General features: G+C 48.7%; 1 protein-coding gene across 1 annotated transcript in view; it reads left to right on the top strand.

The window, feature by feature from the left end:
- The window catches only part of SEZ6L (seizure related 6 homolog like), a 135,725-nt gene that overhangs the window by 94,986 nt on the left and 16,540 nt on the right, over positions 1 to 24,199 (top strand). The window contains exons 12-14 of the mRNA XM_061140688.1: positions 10,718 to 10,914; positions 15,866 to 16,060; positions 16,382 to 16,573. Coding sequence (XP_060996671.1) covers positions 10,718 to 10,914; positions 15,866 to 16,060; positions 16,382 to 16,573 — 584 coding nt within the window. The remainder of the gene's footprint in view (positions 1 to 10,717; positions 10,915 to 15,865; positions 16,061 to 16,381; positions 16,574 to 24,199) is intronic.

Raw genomic sequence — 24,199 nt, 5'->3', positions numbered from 1 at the left:
CAAGCGCGGTCCTGTGATGGCCGGGGGGCCCCTGTGCAGCTACATCACACCTCCAGGGGAGCCTGGGGGGGCCCTCGAGCTTCCCAGTGGTTGGTTTTCTTCTGGAGGACCGTTCCTGCCCTCCCGGAGCCTGCGCTGGCTCGCAGGGGATGTGTTTTGGCAGCTGAGATGAGCCACACCAGGCTGTACGAGGGGATGTCTTCAAGAGGGTGCGTCATGATGGGGACTCAGAGCGCCAGCGAACACAGACCCGGCAGCTGTCCGCTCCTGCGGTGACAGCCCCGAGCTGCTTCCTGCAGCGAGCCGGGCCAGGGCCATGCCCCTCTGCACGGGCGTGTGTGTGTGTGTGTGTGTGTGCGCGCGCGTGTGTGTGTGCATGCACATGTGCACGCACATACCACACACACACACACTCCACATACATCATACACAGCCCACACATCACACACATGCACAACACAAACATCACACACCACATACAGATCACAACATGCGCACCACACATATCACACATACCCCACACACACAACACACACACCACACACAGACAACACACCATACTCACCACACACATACCCCACACACACTACACACACACTACTCACACAACACACACACTACACACACACTACTCACACAACACACACAGACAACACACCACACATATCACACATACCCCACACACACACTACTCACACACCACACATAGACAACACACCACACCACTACACACACACAACACACACACAACACAACACATATACCCCACACACACTACACAACACACCACACACAGACAACACACCATACAACACGCCACACACACTACACACATACCCCTCACACACTACTTACACAACACACACAGACAACACACCACACACACCACACACATGCCCCACACACACACTACACACATACCCCACACACACAACACAACACACATACCCCACACACACTACACACATACCTCACACAACACACACAGACAACACAACACACACACTACACACATACCCCATACATGCTACACACACACCACACACAGACAACACAACACACAACACAACACACACACTACACACACAAAACACATACATACCCCACACAGACAACACACACACCACAAGTCCCAACCCACCCATAATTAAACTCCAATTTATGCTTTAATTATACTCTCTCAAGTTCAGCTCTTTTACCCTGACTCAGAGGCCCTAAAATGAAGAAGGCCTCTAGTCCCACCCTCTAACTGTATAAATCTGGAGAAATTCCTGTCCAGAAAGAGGGAGCGATGTGGGCATCCGCACACAGGAAAGTCTGGGAAGGGCCACGAGACCGCCTCTGGCCACCCTTGGGTGTGGGAAAGCCAAGCTTCACCAGCCTGTATCTGAATCCCTGAATTGTCAACCCCATCCCTTAGCGGCTGGTGATGGAGAGGGGAGGGAAGATGGGGGCCTGACCTCCTGGGGAGAAGGAAAGCATGAAGCAGAAGGAAACTGTGGCTACTTCACAGCAGCCACACTTTCTTCCTTTCTGTTCTTTTCTTTTTTTTTTTTTTTTACAATTGGTGCTTTCTGAGATTTTCATCTAGAGAAACTGAGGCCCAGGCTGGGCAGGTGACTTGTCCGTAGTCACAAAGCAAAGAAGCAACGGGGGTGGGGGTGGGCGACTCTCAATATCTCCTGACACCACAACCCTCTCCCCTAGCAGGCTGTGTAATTCATTATGAATATATTTTTTCACAGACAGAAAAAAAAATTGCTCTGTTAATTGAATTCCTGGCACTGATTACGATGCTTACCGCTTTCAACAGTATTATCCCCATTTTACAGGTGAGGACACTGAGGATCAGTGAGTTAAGTCACTTTCTCAAGGTCACCTAGCTAGAAACCAGCACACTGAGGGTTTGAACCCAGAGTCCATTCTCTTTGGACGGCCTCTCAAGATGGAGCGAAAAACACCAGGGTGGTTAGGGACTGGTTTCTTTCTGCTTTCCCAGCAAAGCAGCTGAGAAGTGTTGGGTTTGCCACTGGTCCGCAGCGCTGGGAGTGATGTGCCTCGTTGTTGATCTTGCCGAAGCCTTGCCCTCCGTGTTGTGAATCGGCTCAGCCCAGAGATGTGGCTGGTCAGCCCGTGGGGTGGTCCCAGAGGAAAGGCACGTCCAGTGGGGGGTTGGGGGTATCTTTCTTCTCTTTCTCATTGGAGATCCAAGAGGGAATTGGTCAAGACAGGGAGAAAGGTGGAGGAAAAGGAGAAGAGAAAGGCAGAACAGAGATGGGGGTCTCACCCACATTGAAACCTCCAGGGCAGCGGCTTTCAGTCCCGGCTGCCGGCACACCCTCCTGGGGAACTTCAGTGCCACTGATGCCCGCGACCTGCGCCCCGAGATGCTGAGGACCCCGTCCACCTGGGGTGCAGCCTGGACAGCATTGGGAGTTCTTAAATCTCCCCAGAGATTCTCTTGTGTAGCCGGGACTGAGTGAAGGCTGGGTCTGAGCCCTACACAGGCACGCTCTTGGTGAGTATCTGGAGGAGAAAGGAAGGAAAGAAAGTGGAGAAATAGGGAAGGACAGAGAAGGAAATGAGAAAACTGTTCATTTTTTATGCTTTAATGGGTCTTTTTAGGGAGCCAGAGAGATTGATTTTCTCTGTCCTCCCCGGAGGTGACATGGTTTCTTGTCTCACCTGCTATTTTATCAAATTAAATTGAAACCAAATTAGCCCTGGGCCAAAGGGTCCCTCAGCAATTCCACGGTGCCAGGGAGCAGCTGGCATTGGCTGTGTGGCTTCGTGAAGGAGCCAAGGCCTTGGGATCTGGGCTCTTATGGGCTCAGTTTACTCCTCTGTGAAATGGGATTTCATTTTCTCGGGTCTCCTCACCATGTGGCTGCGGGGATATGAAGAGAGAATGGACACAAGAGAGTTCTAAACAAGCCTTTTTCTTAAGGCCTTCAAAAAATATATATAAGTGTTTTATAAAAGTTTTATTGCACTTACAACTGCACTTCTGGGTTCTGCTTCTCTTCTTTCCCTTATTTAAATTCAACAGTGTATTTAATCACCCATCTCTGCAGTCCGGTGGAGGTCCTGTCTTGATTGCAAGATGGTGTTTTCTTAAGACAGTCATTGAACCCTTCTGAGCCTCGTTTGCTCACCTGGAAGAAGCAGAAATAAACTCACCACCATCCATCTGTGTACACGACAGTTATTTCACCTTTGCGAAGCCCTGGGCTTGGGCATGTCCCTTCAGGGAGTTCGCAGCCCGGTATGAGAGCGGACACCGGCAGGTAGAGTCCCACTGTTCAGTGCTAGAATCATGACTACTAACCACATGGCTCTCCCGTATGACTAGCTGTGTGAGCTTCAGCGTGTTTCTTCACCTCTGGGTGCCTCAGTTTGCTTACCTGTGAAATGGGTGAGAGTGGTGCTTCTTGGAGGTTTTGTCTGAGGATGAAATGAACGGGTGCGTGTGAAGTGCTCCTGCCTCTGAGGAAGCCTTCTGAAAGTCTTGGCCAGCTATCATACGGCCATAGAGGCAGAAGGGTGTAGGAAGCGCAGAGGGACCTATAAAATGACATCAGGCAGAGAGGAGAGGAGAGACATTCCAGACTAGAGGACCAGCCTGGCTAAGGCAGGTCTCTAGGCTGCAAAGGATCTGGTATCCGAAGATATTTGAGACAGCAGTGCTGGGCTGCCCGCCCCTCCCCCTCCCCGTGAACCCCCATGGAAGTCTTGGAAGGCTGAGAAACTGAGTGGAATTCTGTGGGCTAATTTTTGCTATTTCCACAGTCCAATTCTATTACCAGCTGCTTTTTATTTTCCTCCTTAAATTGGCTTTCCGTTTTCACTTGGCTTCCCCTAAGCAAGATAATGTCCGTGAAATGAGAAGTTTGATGTGCAAACCATATATTTATATATTTTTCTAATTCACATTTAAATAAATACATAACCATTAGACGTTTCCAAAGATGTTTATCTACCACAAATTGTCTTGTGAATACTACTCAGGAGAGACTTTTAAAGGCGAGGTTGCTAAGCAAAGGTCAGATGTTTGTTAGGAAAGGAATAAGAAAAGCAAGGTGGCTTGCTCATCATTTCTTTCTGCACCTTCTGTGGAATATTAACTACAGCTCAGCAGTTACAAAGCTCACTTACCACCTTCTCCCCACTTGCAGGGTCCTGGTTTGTTGGAGTAAGGATGGGGAGATGGGGTTACCCTGCAGGGGAACTAGATGCCTGTATCTTGCTTAAGGGCACACTGCCCTCTGCTGGTCAAGAGAAAGTACACTTGCTAATATATGTTAGATTCAAATTTACATTCTATCCTCACCTCTTTGGCTCTCTAGACCCTTGTGGAAGCTATGATGAGGGTCCCTCGGACTGTTTTTATCCTTTGTGAAGAGGTAAAATACCCACATGATTCAAAACCCAAAGGTACAGAAGGGTCTACTATGAAAGTCAAGTTTCCCACCCTTCCCCAGCAAACAGCCCCCTCCATCGAGGCAAACGCTATATCCATTTCTTAAGCATCTTTTCCAGACTCTTAAAATATTTGCAAAACTGTAACAAATCTCATTCTACTAAATAAAACCACCCAGACCAAGTAATCAGTTTAACACTGACTTTATCACATACTCTGTTATACATGATCAGCAACAAGATAAAACAAATTTGTTACCAAGAAATGTAAAATGTTTAGAAGACAAAATATTTTTTACATGGGGAGTCTGTAGAAGGAATAAATATTCAAAAGAACTCTAGCGATGACATCATGTGAACCAAAGGCATGTTGGGATATAGGGGAACAGTGAAACAAGTCTTCCTCATCCTGCAGGTTTTATTTGTAATTTTTAATTTGCATTTTCTGAGATAAGACTGAACCTGAGCATACTTTTTCTTTCTTTTTTTTATTGAAGTGTTGTTGATTTACAGTCTTGTATTTGTTTCAGGCGTACAGCAAGTTGATTCAGTTATACGTATTTTTTCAGATTCTTTTCCTTTATAGATTATTGCAAAATATTGATTATAGTTCCCCATGCTATGCAATAGGTCCTTGTCTGGGTACACTTTTGGGGCACGACTGTGTGGGACTTTCATGGGATGTTGTATGAAATAGTGGTTCCTATCTTGGGCTTTCGCTCTGACAGACATAGGTTTGATCCAGGGTCTGATTCACATGTGACCTTGGGCAGATGGCTTCTCCTAGCTGAGCTTCAGTTTGCTTCTCTGTGAGGAAATGGTAATGTATCTCAGCTTGTGGGGTTGCCGTTTGAGTGGATAATACTGAGCCGTCAGTGTTACCTAAATGCTAAGTGAGGTCTTGTCCCCAAACCCTTTTCATGGTTGAATAAGATTCCATTGGGTGAATAGACCTCGTTTGCTCCTCTATTGAACTGTCGAGGGAAGGCGTCCAGGTTTGTGTTTGGGAAGGATTTACCTGACCGCTGCTGGGAGAGGGGTGGGAGCCAGGGAAGGACGGAGTCAGTAAGCCTTCAGATCGCCCCACAATCCTGCTGAAAGGTGGAGAAAAGCCAGCGGCAGTGACCAAGGAGAAAGAGATGGCTTGTCGTGTTGAAGGAGACACAGAGGCTGCGATCTTCTGGCAGGAGCTCAAGACCCCTGTGCCCACGGAAAGCCTTTCCCTCTGACAGCTAAGGGGGGCTGGCCGTGGGGAGCTCTGGCTTCCTGTGGAATCCTCCCTGCGGGGGACCTGCTATACCCAATTCCAGTCAGATCAAACCCACCTGCCTGCCAGCACCTCTCCATCTCCCGTTAGCGCTGGAGTCAAACTGACATCCTGATTTCTCAGTGCCTCATCAGATTGTATCTGGCTGACATCTCTCTTCTATCCTCTGCTGAAAGCCCTGCTCTGCCCTGTGGCCAATCTGCCTGCCGTTAAGTCTCTGCGTTTTCCTCTCGATTGCTGGGGGATTGCCCAGCGGCAGGGACCCTGGATGAACTCAATGTATCAAACACAGCTGGACAGGCAATCAAAAACACAGGCTCGTCTCTGGATCAGGAGGGAAAATCAATTACCAGCATTCGTGTGTATCATTGGAACCAGCCTCTCAAAAAGCTGGATCCAGGAGGACAGGGAAGCCTGGCATGCTGCAGCCCACGGGGTCGCAGCATCAGACAGGACTGAGTGACCGATCAACAACAGAACGGATACAGGAGAGAGCACCTTTGCTCTTTCTCCCACTGTCCTTTGGGCACCTTCTCCACTGTTTTGCTCCTCTGGGTGAAAGCTTTGTTTTCATGGGTCTTCCAGTCACAACAAGTGTAGTGGAGTCTAATACTCATACAGCTCTAAACATTATTTGTTGTAAAAGCTCACCCCTCCCTCAGCTGGGCTCCTTGGGCTGGGAATTCTGCAATGAGGATGGGGCTCTGGGCTGCTGCTTTCTCACAGGACAGCCCAGTGTCACCACCCTGTTGCATTATGGAAGGGATACAGTGCTAATCTTTTTCCCTCGCTCCTATGGGGTGTATGTGATACTGGCAGAGCCCGGATGGTCTGGACCTTACCCTCTGCTGGATTCTACTGCCCTTTAAGGGTGGGACCATTTTTAAGGAGATGCATGGTGGCTGCTTTCATCAAGGGTTCACATCCAGACCTGGGAAACATCTCTGTTCTCGCCAGTGATGGGCAGCTCACTCCCAGTACCTCCCGTTTCTTCCTCTGTTCTGCCCCCAGGGAGGCAGGCAGCTCCAGGCTGATTTTTGTCATTACTCTTTTCTTGGTAAGCATCAAAGGGGGGATTGTGATGGTGGTGCTGTTGATGGTGGTGGTGGTGGTGATGGTGGTGATGATGGTGGTGATGGTCATGATGATGGTGGTGATGTTCATGATGATAGGGGTGATGATAATGGTGGCGGTGTTGATGGTAATGATGGTGGTGACGGTGTTGATGATGGGGATGGGGATGATGGGGATGATGATGGTTGTGGTGGTGATGATGGGGATGATGATGGTTGTGTTGATACTGATGGTGATGATGATGGTTGTGTTGATGGTGATGGTGATGATAGTGGTTGTGGTCGTGGTGATGGTGGTGGTGTTGATGATGGTGATGATGATGGTTGTGGTGGTGTTGATGGTGGTCGTGGTGATGATGGGGATGGTGATGATGGTGGTGGTGTTGATGACAGTGATGATGATGGTTGTGTTGATATTGATGGTAATGATGGTGGTGGTGATGTTGATAATGGGGATGGGGATGATGATGATGGTGGTGTGGTGGTGGGGATGGTGGTGGTGTTGATGATGGGGCTGGTGATGGTTGTGGTGGTGTTAATGGTGATGATAGTGGGTGTGGTGATGATGATGGTTGTGGTGGTGTTGATGGTGACGATGATGGTTGTGTTGATGCTGATGGTGATGATAATGGTTGTGGTGGTGTTGATGGTGGTGGTGGTGATGATGGGGATGGTGATGATGGTGATGATGATGGTTGTGGTGGTGTTGATGGTGGTCGTGGTGATGATGGGGATGATGATGATGGTGGTGGTGTTGATGATAGGGATGGTGATGATGGTGATGATGATGGTTGTGGTGGTGTTGATGGTGACGATGATGGTTGTGTTGATGCTGATGGTGATGATAATGGTTGTGGTGGTGTTGATGGTGGTGGTGGTGGTGATGGGGATGGTGATGGTGGTGATGATGATGGTTGTGGTGGTGTTGATGGTGGTCGTGGTGATGATGGGGATGATGATGATGGTGGTATTGATAGGGATGGTGGTGATGGTGATGATGATGGTTGTGGTGGTGTTGATGGTGACGATGATGGTTGTGTTGATGCTGATGGTGATGATAATGGTTGTGGTGGTATTGATGGTGGTGGTGGTGATGATGGGGATGGTGATGATGGTGGTGATGATGGTTGTGGTGGTGTTGATGGTGGTCGTGGTGATGATGGGGATGATGATGATGATGGTGGTGTTGATGATAGGGATGGTGATGATGGGGATGATGATGGTTGTGTTGATATTGACGGTGACGATGATGGTTGTGTTGATGCTGATGGTGATGATGATGGTTGTGGTGGTGATGATGGGGATGGCGATGATGCCCATAATAACATTACAACATGACATAACATTCAAATGAACAGACTTTGCTCAGGTGCTATCAGTGAACCTAGAATCTGATCCCAGATCTCCTGCATCCCTTACCTCGCTCTGAAAGCCCATGACATAGACTGGAAATAGTAAGCCCAATTCACAGGCAAGGAACTTCAGAAAAGCTACACGCCCTCCATCAAAGTGTTGAACCAGGAATCAAACCAGACCTTTCTGATTCCCAAGGCTGTGTGCTCTCCCCAGAGCACTGCTCCTTCCTATTTTAGAAGGAACAGACAGTTGTTCTTGGGTTTTCAAATGAAAGGTGTTTGCACCCTTGAAGATGCTTCTGCTGCCCTGAGATCATTGAAATGAATGATAGAATAAAGCGAAGTCATGCACTGTCTGCAAACCACTGTTACCAGCGGATTGGCTATGAAGTCGGCTTATAGAATAAACATCTCCACTCTGCTGGGCTTCATACTGGCCTGATCCAGTGCTTTCACGAGCTATTGATGTTTTCATGGTACTTAGAGTTAAGAGGCTCTTCCATAGTTCAAAAACTGACATTAAGCCTACTATTTCTGTTGCCAAATAGACTGTCTGGCGGGCTCTTTCATAGCATAGCATCTGCTGAGCACCTATGGTATGCAGATGAAAGTAGTGACTCCAGAATGTCAATGTAATAGGGGTTTAGAGGTTGTTGTCTAGCTGGAAACTGGCAGGGGGTAGGCAGAGTCTGGGAGCTTAGTCTTAAAGCCCTGTGTGCAAAGTAAGCCCACAACCTTTTCTCAGGAGAGGATGTTCTGGGGAGTGGTGTATGGGAAGCTGATGGAGGGTATGGGGGCAATTAGAGTCTCCCTGAGTCACTCGTTGGCACAGCTAGACGTGAGGAATTGTGGTGAGTAAAGTGCATCCCCTGCTTGCTGGAAGCAGACCTTCAGCAGCGGGCCTTCTGTTTGTGTTGCTTTGTTCTTCCTGCTTGAAGCACCAACATGGGTGGTTTCCTCATCTCCTTCCCGCTCCCAGAGTGGCAGCAAACACTGCCCTTGGGCTTTGGATGAAGCTTGGGGGGGGGGGGGCGGTGCTGTCATCATCCGCATCAGTTCCCAGAACTTCACTGAAGGCCGTTTCCTGGAACGCCTGTCCTCTGGCAGTGAATTGGTCCGTCAGGATGCTCCTGTTTAATATCCTTTAATGTCTCCCGTCCCCTGCAAGGTGACACCCAGGTGACCTAAACTTGGCTCTCTAAACCCTTCATGGTCTAGTCTCCACTCCCATGTCTATTCCCAAAGCTGGGCCCAGGGCCCACCTGGTGTCTTCCTTCAGGAGTTGTGACCCTTCTCCCTCCCTCCCTCTGCCTCAGGCACTGCCCTCTCTCCCTCTCCTGTTTGTCTGCCTTGTGGTCCCCTTCTCTTTCTTGAGGGTTCTGAGCGAGTATCACCTCCTCCAGGGAGGCTTCCATGATGCCCCCCCATCTGAGTTAGACTCCCTTCTCTGCACTTATGATTATAACTCCTACCACAATCCCTGGCTTTCTAGTCTAAACAGACCACTGTTCTGTGACTCCTCATGTCTTCTGAGCAGAGCACAGTGCCTGGCACATACTGCATGCAGGCTAAGTTGCTTCAGTTGTGTCTGACTCTGTGTGACCCCCATGGACTGTAGCCCGCCAGGCTCCTCCGTCCATGGAATTCTCCAGGCAAGAATACTAGAGTGGGTTGTCATGCCCTCCTCCAGGGATCAAACCTGTGTCTTTATATCTCCTGCATTGGCAGGCAGGTTCTTTACCACTAGTAAAGAAGCCCTAGCACATAGTGAATGCTTGGAAATATTAGGGAGGGGACACAAGGAAAGGAGGGGACACAATCAAGGCTGCCTTGATTGATGCAGCCAAAGCTGAGTTACCTGGCATCCCTACAATCAGAAATCAATTTTACCCAGCACACCTCCCACAGCACTGGTTTCTGTGCCTTATTGAAGGCTTCCTGGATTTATAACTGTGCATCGTCAGTGTACTGTCGTGTCTGGGTCTTAGAAGTGTGTCATCCCGTGATGCTATGAATAGTGATGGCAGGTTGGAGCATCTTCCATGAATCTTCCATCTTTCTCCAGCCTGCCCGTGGTCCCATCCTCTAAACATAATAGGTAACCTGGCTGATTTTGAGGCATGTGCTGCATAATAAGTGGAAAGATCATTTCACTTTATATGAGGATGCAAGTTATAATTAGCAAGCAGTCAGCTTGTTCTGCGTCAGAGAAAAACGGAAGACCCATGTCACACCCCCAGCAGGTGGCACATGGCCAGCACTTGCTTCACCTCAGAAAGGGTTGTTAATGACGGGGGTATTGAAGGCAGTCCTCCCGGCAGTGTAGTACTCGGCTCTGCAGTGACCTCTATGCAGGAATGGTCATTTCATGAATGAGTCTTCAGAAGCCCAATCCATCCATAAATCCAGTCCTGCTTGCAGGGAGGACCAGCACGTGCCATTTACAGGTTCAGCCTGTGGCTCCCTCACCCCCCACTTCTTAGCTTGGGCCCTGACCACATAGTATATCTCAAGAAAGAGTGCTGCCTGAAAAAAAACAATAGTCTATTGAATGCCCATAACTTGGCTTCTCAAGACCCCTCCTCTTCTCTCTGCCCCCCAAGCCTGAACCTCAGCAACAGCGACATCCTGACCATCTACGACGGTGACGAGGTCATGCCCCACATCTTGGGACAGTACCTGGGAAACAGTGGCCCCCAGAAGCTGTACTCGTCCACACCGGACCTAACCATCCAATTCCACTCGGACCCCGCTGGCCTCATCTTTGGGAAGGGCCAGGGATTCATCATGAACTATATCGGTAAGTGTTCTAGCCAGTTACTGTTTGTCTTTGTGTTTAGATGCAAGCCAAGACCATTTCCTCTAGGTGTGTCTTTTGGAGAGTGTTGTACTATGTGAGTTTTTTTTAATATATTGGCACAGAAAATATACATTGCTTTTTCATTTTTTTAAGAGGTGGGCTCTCCAGTCGAAGGACCAGGGTTCAAGTCCTAGTACTGTCATCAATGGCTGTGTGACCTTGGGCAAGTCACTTAACCTCTCTGAGCCTCTTTTTGTCATCTGTAAAATGGAAATAGTGATACCTCTTCCACGGGGTTGACACCAGGACTTAGCAGATTATGACTTTAACACATTATTGACCTGGAGATTTTTGCAGGAACTTAACTCCTCCTGTGGCCATAATACATCTCCAGTCAGTAATCTTGCCTGAACAAGATTCCATGTCTTTGGTTCTTCCCATTGGCTTGAAGATTTGCCCATCTCCAGCTGATGCGAAGTGTTCTCTTTCTACCTTCTCTGGCCTCTAGAATACAAGCTACTTCCCTAACCATTGGCTGTCTTAAGGAGCTTCATGAGTCTGAAAATAAGTCCCTTGCATTTGTTTTGTTTTGTTTGCTTCTTGTTGTTGAGGCAGGCAATATGACTTTACTTGGGAAGCTGGCAGACAGAGAAGATGGCAGAATAATGTCTCAAAATAGCCCTCTTGGTCCCCTGCTTTTTATTTCCAGCTGGTGGACACTCCCCATCCCTTCCCTGCTCTGCATGCATCTCTCAGAAAAGCAATCAAAAGTGTCTGTCTTCTTTTTTATGCGTCTCAGAGGCCTTTTTACCCTTGATTGCAGTGCTGAGTATTTCAGAGTGTTATTGCTGCCACTTTCCATGCATTCTTTACCGGCCAATGCCCTGGGCAGAGGCTTTCCAGGCCAGGTGCCCTCCGGAGTCAGCTGCCTTTGGAGGGAGAGTTTCTGGTGACTCAGCTTCAATCCATCTCCTTAGACCTTTCTTCCCCACCTCCCTCCCTCCTGGAAGATGAGGTCATAGTTTTTGCTCATTTTTCTCCTCTGGTACCCAAGTCAATCTTCCAAAATTGCATTCAGCTTGATGACGGAAATCTGACTCTCTCCAAGGCTGCCCAAGGTTGACCAGAAAGCCTGGCCGGTGTTCAGTTTGGCAGTATCTTAAAGAGGAGGTATTCTTGTTAATTGATGCCGAAAAACTCAGATTCATGTGACAATTTGAAATTGGCCAGCACTATTATGTGTATTATTTTATTTCATCTTCAAATGCATTGTCTCTGTTTCCAGAGAGCTTGGTTCACAAACTTTCATGCCAGGCCCTGTGGGAGGCATCAGGATTACAGGAACAAATAGAGTTCTCTCCCTGCCCTTGAGCCAGTTAGTAAAGATGGGAGAGAGAGAGTCCCATTAGCAGACAATAGCAGGACCATATCCTGATGAGCACAGGATTCCAGCAAGTGCTTCCCCGGGATGCACAGCCTGGCTCATATAGGGAACACAAAAAGAGAGAACAGTTCCATTTTTTCTTATTTCTGTTGAAGAAACACATAGCTAATTTCTGTATTTAATTTTTTAACAGTTTTTTTTTTTTTCCGGCTGTTCTGGGTTTTCGTTGCTACATGAGGGCTTTTCTCTGGGTGTGGCTACTAGAGAGGCTACTCTGTAATTGCAGGGTGTGGGCTTCTCGCTGGGGCCTCTTCTCTCATTGCAGAGCATGGGCCCTAACTGTACCACTTCAGGAGTTGTGGCGCCCAGGCTCAGTTGCTCAATGACACGTGGGATCTTCCCAGACCAGGGATCGAACTGGGGTCCCCTGCATTACAAGGCAGATTCTCAACCACTGGACCACCGAGGAAGCCTTGTATCTAATTTTGATGTCAATCAATTGCTCATCCCTACCTGGGTGGAAGACCATGTTGATTTCAGAGGAGGCCAGGTCTGAAGTCAGTGGAAAAGGGTGCCATGATTGATTAGTGATGTCTGTCATGGGCATGGGAGAGGTGTTTGCTACCCTGGGTCTAGATTTAACCAGACGTAGGTGCAACTCCCATCCAGTAGAGGGGTCCAATGGGAGGGTTGGGGGTTTCTCTTGTCGTCTAGAGAATTCTGAAGCTCCTAGACTGATCTCAAGGCCTGACCCCAGCTCTGCGAGGTGGCCAAGGCTTATCTGCACTGGATGCTGTCAGAACTGTCTATGGGAACCCTGAGCCTACGTGGTTCCTGACTTTCCATAATTATTTTCTGCACAGACAGAAGCAAAGACCCATTCTCCTCATTGTTTTTTTGTTTTGCTATTGTCTGTGGCCAAGCGTATGGGAGGGAACGGAATTAAAAAGCAGAGATGAGTAAGCAGTGTTTTGCAAAGAGATATTGGTCACTTGTGTGTTTATTCCTCTAATCCCAGGATAATAAATAAGCTCCATATTGTGGGTCAGCTCCAATCAATGACAGTGGCTCTCTGGAGTGTTGTGTGGAAAAGGATTGGGAGGTTTCAGCTTGACTCAAAGAAAGAAGTTGCTGTGATTGATAAGTGATGTCTGCTCTGAGCGTAAGACTGGGAAGTGGTGGCATGTACTCCGTACATTTGGGTATTTCTTTTGCCAAAAATTGGACCATTGTGCTGATCTTGACCATGAAAATGGAACCATGACTTCAGATCCCTAAATCCTGGTGCCTGCCACATGGTAGGCACTCATGTCTTAGTCAAAACGAATCATTGAATCCATATATCTCATATTAGTGTTATTCTCATACCCTGCACATTAATTAGTTTCCGTCTTGCCTCTAGGGATACTCAGGGTCATGATTCTTGCCTGTACTCTATGATTGAGGACAGTGAGGCTCAGAGATACTTATTGACATGACAGGCGACACACAGCTTTTAAAAAACAAACAATGAAAACAAAGGATTAGAAGGGACGTTATCTGACTCCTAAGCAAGTTTAGCAAAGTTAACAAAGTTTCATAGGAACAGATCATTCCAGAACCTTCACCTGGGATGTTTGCTGAACATGTAGATTCCTAAATCAGGGTCTCCAGAGGGGTCTCCTGAATCAGAAACTGAAGAACAGAAGGTTAAGTGACCGGGCCAAAGCCACCCAGTTAGCAGACCGCGGGGCCACACTTTGAGCCAAGGCTCTGCTGCATGGTGGCAGCGCTGAGTAATGACAAGCGTGATGAATGCCCCGGAGGAGACGGGAGGTCCTATGGAAATGTGTAGTTGTGTCGGCTCATTGAAAAGTCACACATATATATATGGAATCTAGAAGGATGATACTGATGAAGCTATTCACAAGGCAGGAGCAGACATGCAGACATAGAGAACAGACGTGTGGACGTGCTGGGGAAGGGGAGGCTGGGACGCGTGGACAGAGTAGCACTGACAGATTTACACCATCACGAGTAAAGCAGATAGCTGTGGGAAGCTGCCTAGCGCGGGGAGCTCTGCTCCATGCTCACTGACAGCCTAGAGGGGTGGGGGGAGCGGGGAGGGAGGCTCTCGAGGGAAGGGATATGTGTGTACGTGTAGCTGATTCACGCTGTTGTACGGCAGAAACTAACATGACATTGTCAAGCAATTGCACTCTAATTAAAGCATAAATATTTTAAAAAAAGAAGATGCAAAAAATAAGTCAGGCAAGCAAACCGTTCTGTCTCAAAACTCTTGGCACCAGGCAGACCACAGAGTATTTGCCCCCATTTCTCCTCTTTCATCCAGACTCTGAGCTTTTGCAGCTGTGTCCCAAATCCAGGGCTTGGCTGATTTTTCAAAGGCCTAAAAATAGAGGCTTCTGCTCCCCACCAGGCAATTCTAGAAACCGTTTCCCGCTCCCCTCCTTCTCGCAGACACCCAGGAGATCTCCTTCCCTCAAATAAAATCATGATGAAATCCCGGGGAAAAACCATTGCTTGTTTCTCAGAATGACTTTCCCGCAGACAGAGGAGGTGCTTTGCTTCCCCCAGAAGCACAGAAGAGCCGCAAATTAATTATCCAGTGTAATTAGCTCTTGTCTCAAAATCTGTGCAGTGGGCACTCTGAAGGGAAAGTTGTAGTAGTGGGCTTTGGATTGCCACCTTAGTAACAAAGGTTAGCAGGAGGAAAACAGAGTTTCTCTGGAGGAAGACTCTGTGATGATAAGCTGTGTGTAGCGTTTTCTGGAGTGTGGTTAATGTTCGCTGATGGCAGGCAACGGGATTTGAAGAATGCAACCAATAGTTATTTCTATCTTAATAGTTACGTGTTTGTCTCAATCTGCAGTACAAAATATGTATATGACTAATCCATCAAGCCCATAGATCTATGGACATTTCTTAGGACAAGGTTGAGGCTATGTGCATGTATGCACGCTTAGCCATGTCTGACTGTTGTGATCCTGTGAACTGTAGCCCGCCAAGCTCCTCTGTCCATGGGATTTCCCAGGCAAGAATTTTGGAGTGGGTTGCCATTTCCTTCTCCAGGGTGTCTTCCCAACCCAGGGATGGAACCTGTGTCTCGCAGACGGATTCTTTACCACTGAGCCACCTGGGAAGCCCCAAGGCTGAGGACAGTAGCAACCTACTGCTATGTAACAGATGACCCCCCATGCCCAAATTAGCAGTAAACGTTTAGTGTCTCACCGTTCCTGTGCGTCAGAAGTTCAGGAGTTCACACTGAGTGGCCTTGAGTCGGGATCTCTCGTGAGGTTGTGGTCAGGATGTCAACTGGAGTCGCTGTCATCTGACAGCTTGACTGGGGCCGGAGGTCCCACATCCACAGTGGGAAGAAATCACTGTAAAATCCCCCCTGGAGAAGAGTTCCTGCAGGTTAAGAGTTCCTGCCGGATTTCAGAAGTTGTGTTGCTTATATCCAGAGGCGTCCTCATCTTCTATATGCTCTTCCCTCCGACATTCATAAAACAAACCCCCAACAGAGAGGCCACCTTCCCATCTAAGGATGACATTTTTGTTTTAAAGAGGTGTCAAGGAACGACTCCTGCTCCGATTTGCCCGAGATCCAGAACGGCTGGAAAACCACTTCTCATACGGAGCTCGTGAGGGGGGCCCGAATCACCTACCAGTGTGACCCCGGCTACGACGTCGTGGGGAGCGACACCCTCATCTGCCAGTGGGACCTCAGCTGGAGCAGCGACCCCCCATTCTGCGAGAAAAGTAAGAGCCATCTCGGTTTTTTTTTTTTCCCTTTAGGTCATCAGACCGTAAATCCCTCCATTACAAATACCGTTAGGTGCAGTGTGCAACCTTGTATACGGGTCCTCGCACCCTGAGACAAACATTTATTGGGAGCGCCAGTTCTTAAAAGCGAAATTAAACTCAAGTCTCTTTTGTCCTGGCCTGTTCTCCAGCCACATGCGCTGTCTTTCAAATGAGGGAAGAGCTAAGTGGGGGCGTGTCCTAGACCCTTCTGTAGTTCTCAGCAAACCGGCGCTCACTCAGCCCTGACACCCGCCTGGTCTGGTCTGTCCTGCACAGTCATGTACTGCAGCGACCCCGGGGAGGTGGACCACTCGACCCGCCTGATCTCTGACCCCGTGCTACTGGTGGGCACCACCATCCAGTACACCTGCAGCCCGGGCTTCGTGCTGGAGGGGAGCTCCCTCCTGACCTGCTACAGCCGCGAGACCGGCACCCCCATCTGGACCTCCCGCCTGCCCCACTGTGTCTGTGAGTCCTCTGCACTGACTTGAGCCCCACCAGGGGGACTCTGCCGGGAGGGCTGGCTTCCTTTTCTTACTGGTGGAGGGCCGGGCTGTCAGGAGGCAGCATCCACTGTTGGGAGCATTTGTTATGATTACCGTCCTATGACCACAGCTCACAGGGATTGAGGGTGCTGCTACTCCAACATTTATGGTAAACGTTATCATATGGTTAAGATTTATGGTGAGTTTATCAGGCACTGTGCTGAGTCTGCCTGCAATGCAGGAGACCCTGGTTCTGGAAGATCCTCTGAGAAAGGAATGGCAACCCACTCCAGTATTCTTACCTGGAGAATCCTATGGACAGAGGAGCCTGGCGGGCTACAATCCATGGAGTCCCAAAGAGTCGGACACGACTGAGCGACTAATACATACACACACACACACACGCACACACACGCGCACACGCACACACATGTGCACGCACACACACACACACGCACGTACACACACACACATGAGCGCACACACACACACTGTTTGACTCCTTCACCAGAATTCCCTCTCTTCCTCCTCTAGTAGCTTTGAGCACGGCAGTACTGTCTCCATCTCCTGAAGAGGATGCTGAGGCTCAGAGAGGTGGAATCGTTGCCCCAGCTCACACAGCCCAGTTAGTTATGAAGGAGGCCAGAGGCAAGCCCTGTCTGCCTGACCCTGCGTGCTTAAAATCAGGCAATCCACAGGGCAGTAAACAGAGTGGATTTGAACTCTTTGGCCTCCTCTATGGAGCCATCAAAACAAACGTTTGGCTTTAAAAAAAAAACTCTTTGGGGGGTTTCTCTACCATAAAAACTCCAAAAAGGCTCCTGAGGTCACTCTGAGAATGGAAGGGTAAGACCATATTCTCACCAGGCAGAGGTGGTGGAGAGCAGGGGTCTGGAGGTCTCAGCCTCAGGAGTGCACAGGAATCGTCTAGAATGTCTGAAAACTCCCTGGAGATCCGAATGCCGTAGGTCTGGGGTGTAGCCTGAGTTTCAGAAGCTCCCCAGGGATTCTGATGTGCTGAGAGGGATGGGACCCGTTGCTTAAGGAAAGCCTGAGGCCCCGCACAGGGCACAAAGCCTCACACACTGTTCGGGGCTCAGAGGTGCTGGCGACGCTGCTGTTTTGTGTGCTGTCTTGCATGAGTGTGTTTCAAACAGATCCACAGCCAGCCCAAGCTCCCAGAGCCGCACTGAGGTCTCCGATAGTACTGGAGAATCAAGAATTTAAACAACAAGAAGGTAGATGTTGATCGCTTATGTTTATTGTAAACTCATCTACATCTGGGGGCTTCCCTTGTGGCTCGGTTAGTAAAGAATCCGCCTGCAATGCGGGAGACCTGGGTTCAGTCCCTGGGTTGGGAAGATCCCCTGGAGAAGCGAAAGGCTACTCACTCCAGTGTTCTGGCCTGGAGAATTCCATGACTGTATAGTCCATGGGATCGCAAAGAGTCAGACACAACTGAGCGACTTTCACTTCACTTCGTCTCCATCTGATGTAATGAGCTTAGGACATGGCTTTCTGCTCCAGCGGCTATGTCTTATCACTTCTCACGAGTCTTCCAAACAGGCTGCATGGACTTTTTCATGGCCACACAAACAAGCAGTCCTGCCATTCAGACGGGTAAAAGTCGTTGCTGTCGGAAGACAATTGGAAAGCCAGAAAATCCTTGTCCTCTTCTGTTGGATAAACAGATACAGGCAGACCTTGGAGATTACTGTGGGTTCAGGTCCAGACAACCACGATAAAAGCAAATGTTGTAGTAAAGCAGAGATTTTGGTCTGAGATGGAGACACAGACGCTGGGAGAGCGTCCTGTGATGCAGAGGGAGTTTCGCACCTGCAAGTCGAGGGTGCCGGGGATGGCCAACGACCCCCAGAAGCTGGGGAGAGGCAGGGTAGCACCCACCTTTGGAGGTTTTGGAGGGAGCAGGACCCTGCTGCCTTCTTGACTTCAGGCTTCTCACCTCCAGAGCTAGGAGACAAGGAGTGACTTCTGTCCTAAGCCCCCTGGTTAGTGACCTTCGTTACAGCCCAGGGAGCAAATACAGCTCTCATGCCCCCAGTGACTGTGAGTGAGTGAAAGACGCTCAGTCGTGTCTGACTCTTTGTGACCCCATGGACTGTAGCCCGCCATGCCCCTTCCTCTGTCCATGGGATTCTCTCCAGGCAAGGATACTGGAGTGTGTTGCCATTCCCTTCTCCAGGGGATCTTCCTGACCCAGAAACCGAACCCGGGTCTCTAGCATTAGCAGGCGGATTCTTTACTGCCGAGCCACCAGGGAAGCCCCGAAGGTGAACTGCAACCCATGTGGGAGGGGGGTGGTCGGAAGCGTCTTGAGTCATTCAAGCTGCTGAGCCCCAGAGATGAAAAGCTAAAAATAGAAGCTGATTTAAAAATACTGAAGGGTGCAGATATTTTTTTAAAAAGAAAGGAACAGCACCTCACTCGTCAAGCACAGTTTTCAAAGACCCTCCAGGCTGCAGCAGCTGCTGGGCTTCCCAGAAAGCAGCCCCCCTGCCTTGGGGCCACTGCCTTTCCAGGATCCGCAGCGCTCTGGTGAGAAGGCGTCCCGGACACCTGTGCTAATGAGTTCACAAGTCAAGCCAGGTGTCAGGAAACATGCTGTCCTCCTCCTAGACGCCGGGGGAACCCAGCGTGGGGTTCCAGCATCGTTCCAGGCCTGGCGAGGCCGACGGGAGATGACACATGAGACGGGAGGACGGTCGGAGTCTAGCAACGAGGTGCCCAGGGTGAGGGGGAGGTTGCATCCGGATGCCACGATGAGGACGAGGTCATTGGACCTAAAGCGGCTCTAAGATGTTTCCTCTGCTGAGCCAAGGAAGCAGCCCCAGTTTGATGGGCACTGTGGCTATACCCAGCCCTTCCCCAACATTCACACGTTTACCCTCACAAAACTGCATGAGCCGTGTGCGTGTGTCCACTTGAAAGCAGGCCGAGAAGGCCCAGAGAGGGTGAGCACCTTTCCTGAAGTCACATAGCAGGCAAGGGAAGCAGGATTCCAGCCCAAGCCTGATTAACCCCCCAAAGCATCATTTTCCCGCCTCACCTCTCTGCAATCATAGCTCCTGGGCAGAGCTCTGGGGCTCTGCTGTGGACCAAGGTCTTCCACCAAGAGAATCAGGAAGCAGACGGCAAATTGTGTAAGCTCAGGATGTCCACAGCCCCTGTTCACAGTCACTTGCCAATGGCCATAATTTGGCCAGGCTGGGACTCAAAGCCATGTCTTCTCACTCTTGGTTCCTTTACCCCAGGCCACTTGAAGAGGAGACAGATCAGGAGTGGGTAGAAGGAAGAGTCTGGGGTTTGCCATCAGACCCACCCCCGGCTCTGCGGGGTGACGTTGGGCAAGTAGCTTGCCCTCTCTGGGCCCGGGTCCCTCGTCTGTGAAAAGGGGATTACTACATCCTACCAGGCAGGATTATTGCATGTAGCTCAGTCATTTAACAAGTCCTCTTATATGCAAGCAGATGCTGACACAGAGGTCCCCAAACTTTCTCAACTCACAGAATTTCTAGAATGCCAAGATTGTTTTGTAGATTTCCCAGGCTAGAACACTTAGCAGTTACACTTATTAACCAGTTAGGTCCAAACCACTTAATGAGTAGCTATATCCTGAGAACTTAGTAGCTGCTTGAAAAAGTAATGCCCATGAATTCAGAGAAAGGATTGTATTTTTATTTCATTCTTAAATAATACTTATCTATAATTAATAACACAGTTACTTCTGTGGGGATGTGTGTGCCTTTTGGGTTCTCCCAAACTTCTCAGCCTTTTAGCATCAGGCTGGGCTCTGCCACCTGCATCTCCGGTTCCACCTTGACTTTGTCACAGTCCTTGCTTTTTAGCAGAGCAACCAGAGAAAACCTAGCATCATCGAAAAGAACATAGCTCAGTCTGATGTTAAAATTGTGAGCTTCCTCAAACTAGGAGTCACCGTGTCTCCTCCACATTTTTTAAAAACCTCACAGCACCCTCATGAGTTCATGGTGGCATCCCGGGGCGCCATGGTACATAGTTTGGGAACAGTGGGGGTAGGTCCTGAAAATACAGCAAAAACACAGCGATATATAAACAGACACAATCTGCATAGTCAGGAAGCCTGGGATCTATTGAAGATGTGGGAGGAGAAACAAGTCGATAAAAGGAATAACAATGAATCTTCAGCATCACCTCCTCCAGGAAGGCCTCCCTGCCTGCCTAGGTTAGGTCATGTTTCTCTCTTCTGTGCTCCCATGGCTCCTATAGCTACACAGTACTTGCTGCCACTTATTGAAATGATCTGTTTTTATGTTCAGAGAGTCACACACTTACTAGGAATGTATCCATTTGGTCGTTGTATCCCTCGGTCCCAGCAGACTCAAAAAATGATGGTATTTGTTGCAGTTACTGTGTTGGTCATTGTTAGCAGTACTAACATGGTCTTTATTGCACTTTGTGGCTTCGTTGCAACCTCCCTTCTTTGGAGGCAGAGTGGTAAATGGCTCCTGGGAATCCCATCCAGAAGACATAAACCGCACCACGAAAAGTCATGAGGATCTGACACAGTCAGTGAGGGTTTTCTGGATGGAATCTCCAGGGAGGCTTGTAGGGCTCCCCCAAGAGGCCCTGGCCCTTCACAGCCCAGAACCCACAAATATGTGACCTGGAGAGTCCCCGACCTGGACCGAACCCACATGGCCAGACGGTGGCGTTAGTAAAAGTTTCCACTGATGAACTGTCCCCAGCGGCCTCACCTCAGCCAGCGTGCCAGGCTCGAGTAGCGTGCCTGTCTTCATTTAGAAATTCCTGTCCCTGAGAAAGCAGTGTGTGCTGCGCTAAGTCACTACAGTCATGTCCAAATCTTTGTGACCCAATGGACTGTAGCCTGCCAGGCTCTGTCCATGGGATTTTCCAGGCAAGAATACTGGAGCACGTTGCCATTCCTTTCTGCAGGGAATCTTCCCAACCCAGGGATCGAACCTGCATCTCTGACATCTCCTGCATTGGCAGGCAGGTTCTTTACCACTAGCTCCAGCTAGAACAAACCTTCATTATAGCAGAACTATTAACTGCACAGGACTTCAAATCCAGCAGGTCAAGTTTGCCCTGCCACTTGTCAGCTGGGTAACTTTAAACAGGCCAAAGCTGGTGTCCTCATCAGAAAAATTGACCATGACAACCATAGATATAGATGCTCATAACCATGTGTCTAGCATATAATAAGTGCTCAGTTAACACTGGTTGCTAATTACCACTCAGTTTCAATGCTCCACTACTGTAGAGTATGTTATAAACCATTCATAGCAATAACCAAGCAACCTGATTTTGAGCATTTTGCTCACATGTGCTCCATAAATGTACATTTTTTCCTGTACCTAAAGAGAGGGAGAGTGGCTAGGAGGGAATGAGGGTAGCTTGGTGGATTATGTCTATAAGCCATGAGTCCAACTCACTTGAATTCCTGGGAGAGGTCAGGATGACATCACACAGATTACCATCAGAATTGTTTAGACCTTAGACAAGTGATTTTCAACCGGGCTGAATTTGCTCCCCAGGGGACAGTTGTCAGTGACAGTTCCTAGAGGCATCTTTGGTTGTCACTGGGAGAGGTTATGCTTGCATCTAGTGGGCAGAGGCCAGGGATGCTGTCCAACATCCTGCAAGGCTCAGGACCACCCCCCTCCCACAAAGAATTCCCCAGCCCAAAATGTCAGTAGCACCTAGGTTGAAAAATACCTGCCTTAAACAATCTTATTTCAAAGTGTGAGTACATCCTCACAGTGGGAATGCCATAGTCCAGCCACATCTCAGCTTACAGATGAGGTCTTGGTCCAGTCCGTTTACTTAACAGGCAGGAGAAAAATGAAGTCCAGAGGCGTGAAGTGAGCAGCAGAGCCTGGCCTCCAGTTTCAAATTCAGGTCACTTCCCATGTCACTTTCCTGCCATCTTCTGGGAACTGGAGATAAATACAGATGCCTTCAAAGACGGTTGGTTTCTACCAGGGATGTAATTCCATGTGGAATTCTTCTCACTCTTACTGATGATTGGGTCAAAAGTGAATCAGACTGACTCTGGAGGCAGAGAATCAAACCACAACTCAGCCACTTCCTTCTTGTGTACCTTTCACAAGAGACCTTCACCCGAGCCTCAGGTTCCTCATCTGTAAAATGGGCTCTCTGGTGCAGTGATTAACAGAGGACTTGGACCACTTGGATTCGAATCCTCTCTCTCCCACTAACTGGCTTGACAGGTTACCCAGTGGGATACCCCAACAGTTCTTCATTTGCACAGATATCAAATGGGGACAGCCATAACAATGTGTCTTGGGGTTGTTGTAATTATTAAAAGAGGTGTCGCTAATGGTAAAGAATCTGCCTGCCAATGCAGGAGATGTAAGAGACTCAGATTTGATCCCTGAGTCAAGAAAATCCCCTGGAGAAGGAAATGGCAACCCACTCCAGTATTCTTGCTTGGGAAATCCCATGGACAGAGGAGCTTGGCAGGCTCCAGTCCATGGGGTCACAAGGAGTTGGACATGACTGAGCGTCTAAGCGTGTAGACAGAAAAACTCCAAACAGTGCCTGACTCATGGGATGCTCTCAGTATATGTTGGCTGTTCTGATCAGTACTGTTGTCATCTTTAAGGATTTGGGGGAAATTAGAAATAATGTTTGCAAATCATCTGGTACAGAATGGGTGTTTGACTATTTTGGAAATTAATGGATTAAATGGTTAATTTCTTAACCACTGCAAGACACCAAAGCAGCAGCTCTGAGTCCAAACCCTTCAACCCTAAAGTTCTGGCTGGATGTTAAGGGTCTATTTCTATTTTGTAAAAACATTTATTTACTTCATTTTTTTAAAAATTCCACATATAAGTGATATCATATGATGTTCATCTTTGTCTGATTGACTTCACTTTATATAATAATCTCTAGGTCCATCCATGGTGCTACAAATGGCGTTATTTCATTTTTTCTTATGGCTGAGTAATATTCCATGGTTGGAGGAGGAAATGGCAATCCACTTCAGTATTCTTGCCTGGAGAATCCATGGACAGAGGAGCCTGAAAGGCTCCAGTCCACGGGGTCACAGAGTCAGACGCGACTGAAGTGACTCAGCACAAAATCCCATGGCATGTATGTATACATGTGTGGTCAGTCACTCTGTTACTTCTCACTCTTTGCAACCCCGGGGACTATAGCCTTCCAGGCTCCTCTGTCCATGGAATTTTCCAGGTGAGAATACTGGAGTGGGTTGCCGTTTCCTTCTCCAGGGGATCTTCCCCACCCAGGGACTGAACCTGTGTCTCCTACATTGGCAGGCAGATTCTTCACCGCTGCACCACCTGGGAAGCCCTAAAGATTTCACATCTTCTTTATCCATTCTTCTGCTGATGGACATTCAGATTGCTTCCATGTCTTAGCTATTGTAAATAGTGCTGCATGTATCTTTTTGAACTAGAGTTTTCTCCAGACGTATGCTCAGGGAGTGGGATTGCTGCGTCCTATGGTAACTCCGTGTTTAGTTTTTTAAGGAACCTCCATACTGTTCTCCATGGCGGCTTATTCCCACCAACAGGGAGGGAGGGCTTCCTTTTCTCCACCG

This window comes from Dama dama, chromosome 5, assembly GCF_033118175.1.
Source record: "Dama dama isolate Ldn47 chromosome 5, ASM3311817v1, whole genome shotgun sequence".
Taxonomy (NCBI): Eukaryota; Metazoa; Chordata; class Mammalia; order Artiodactyla; family Cervidae; genus Dama; species Dama dama.
This window is presented reverse-complemented; position numbering and strand designations above follow the sequence as displayed.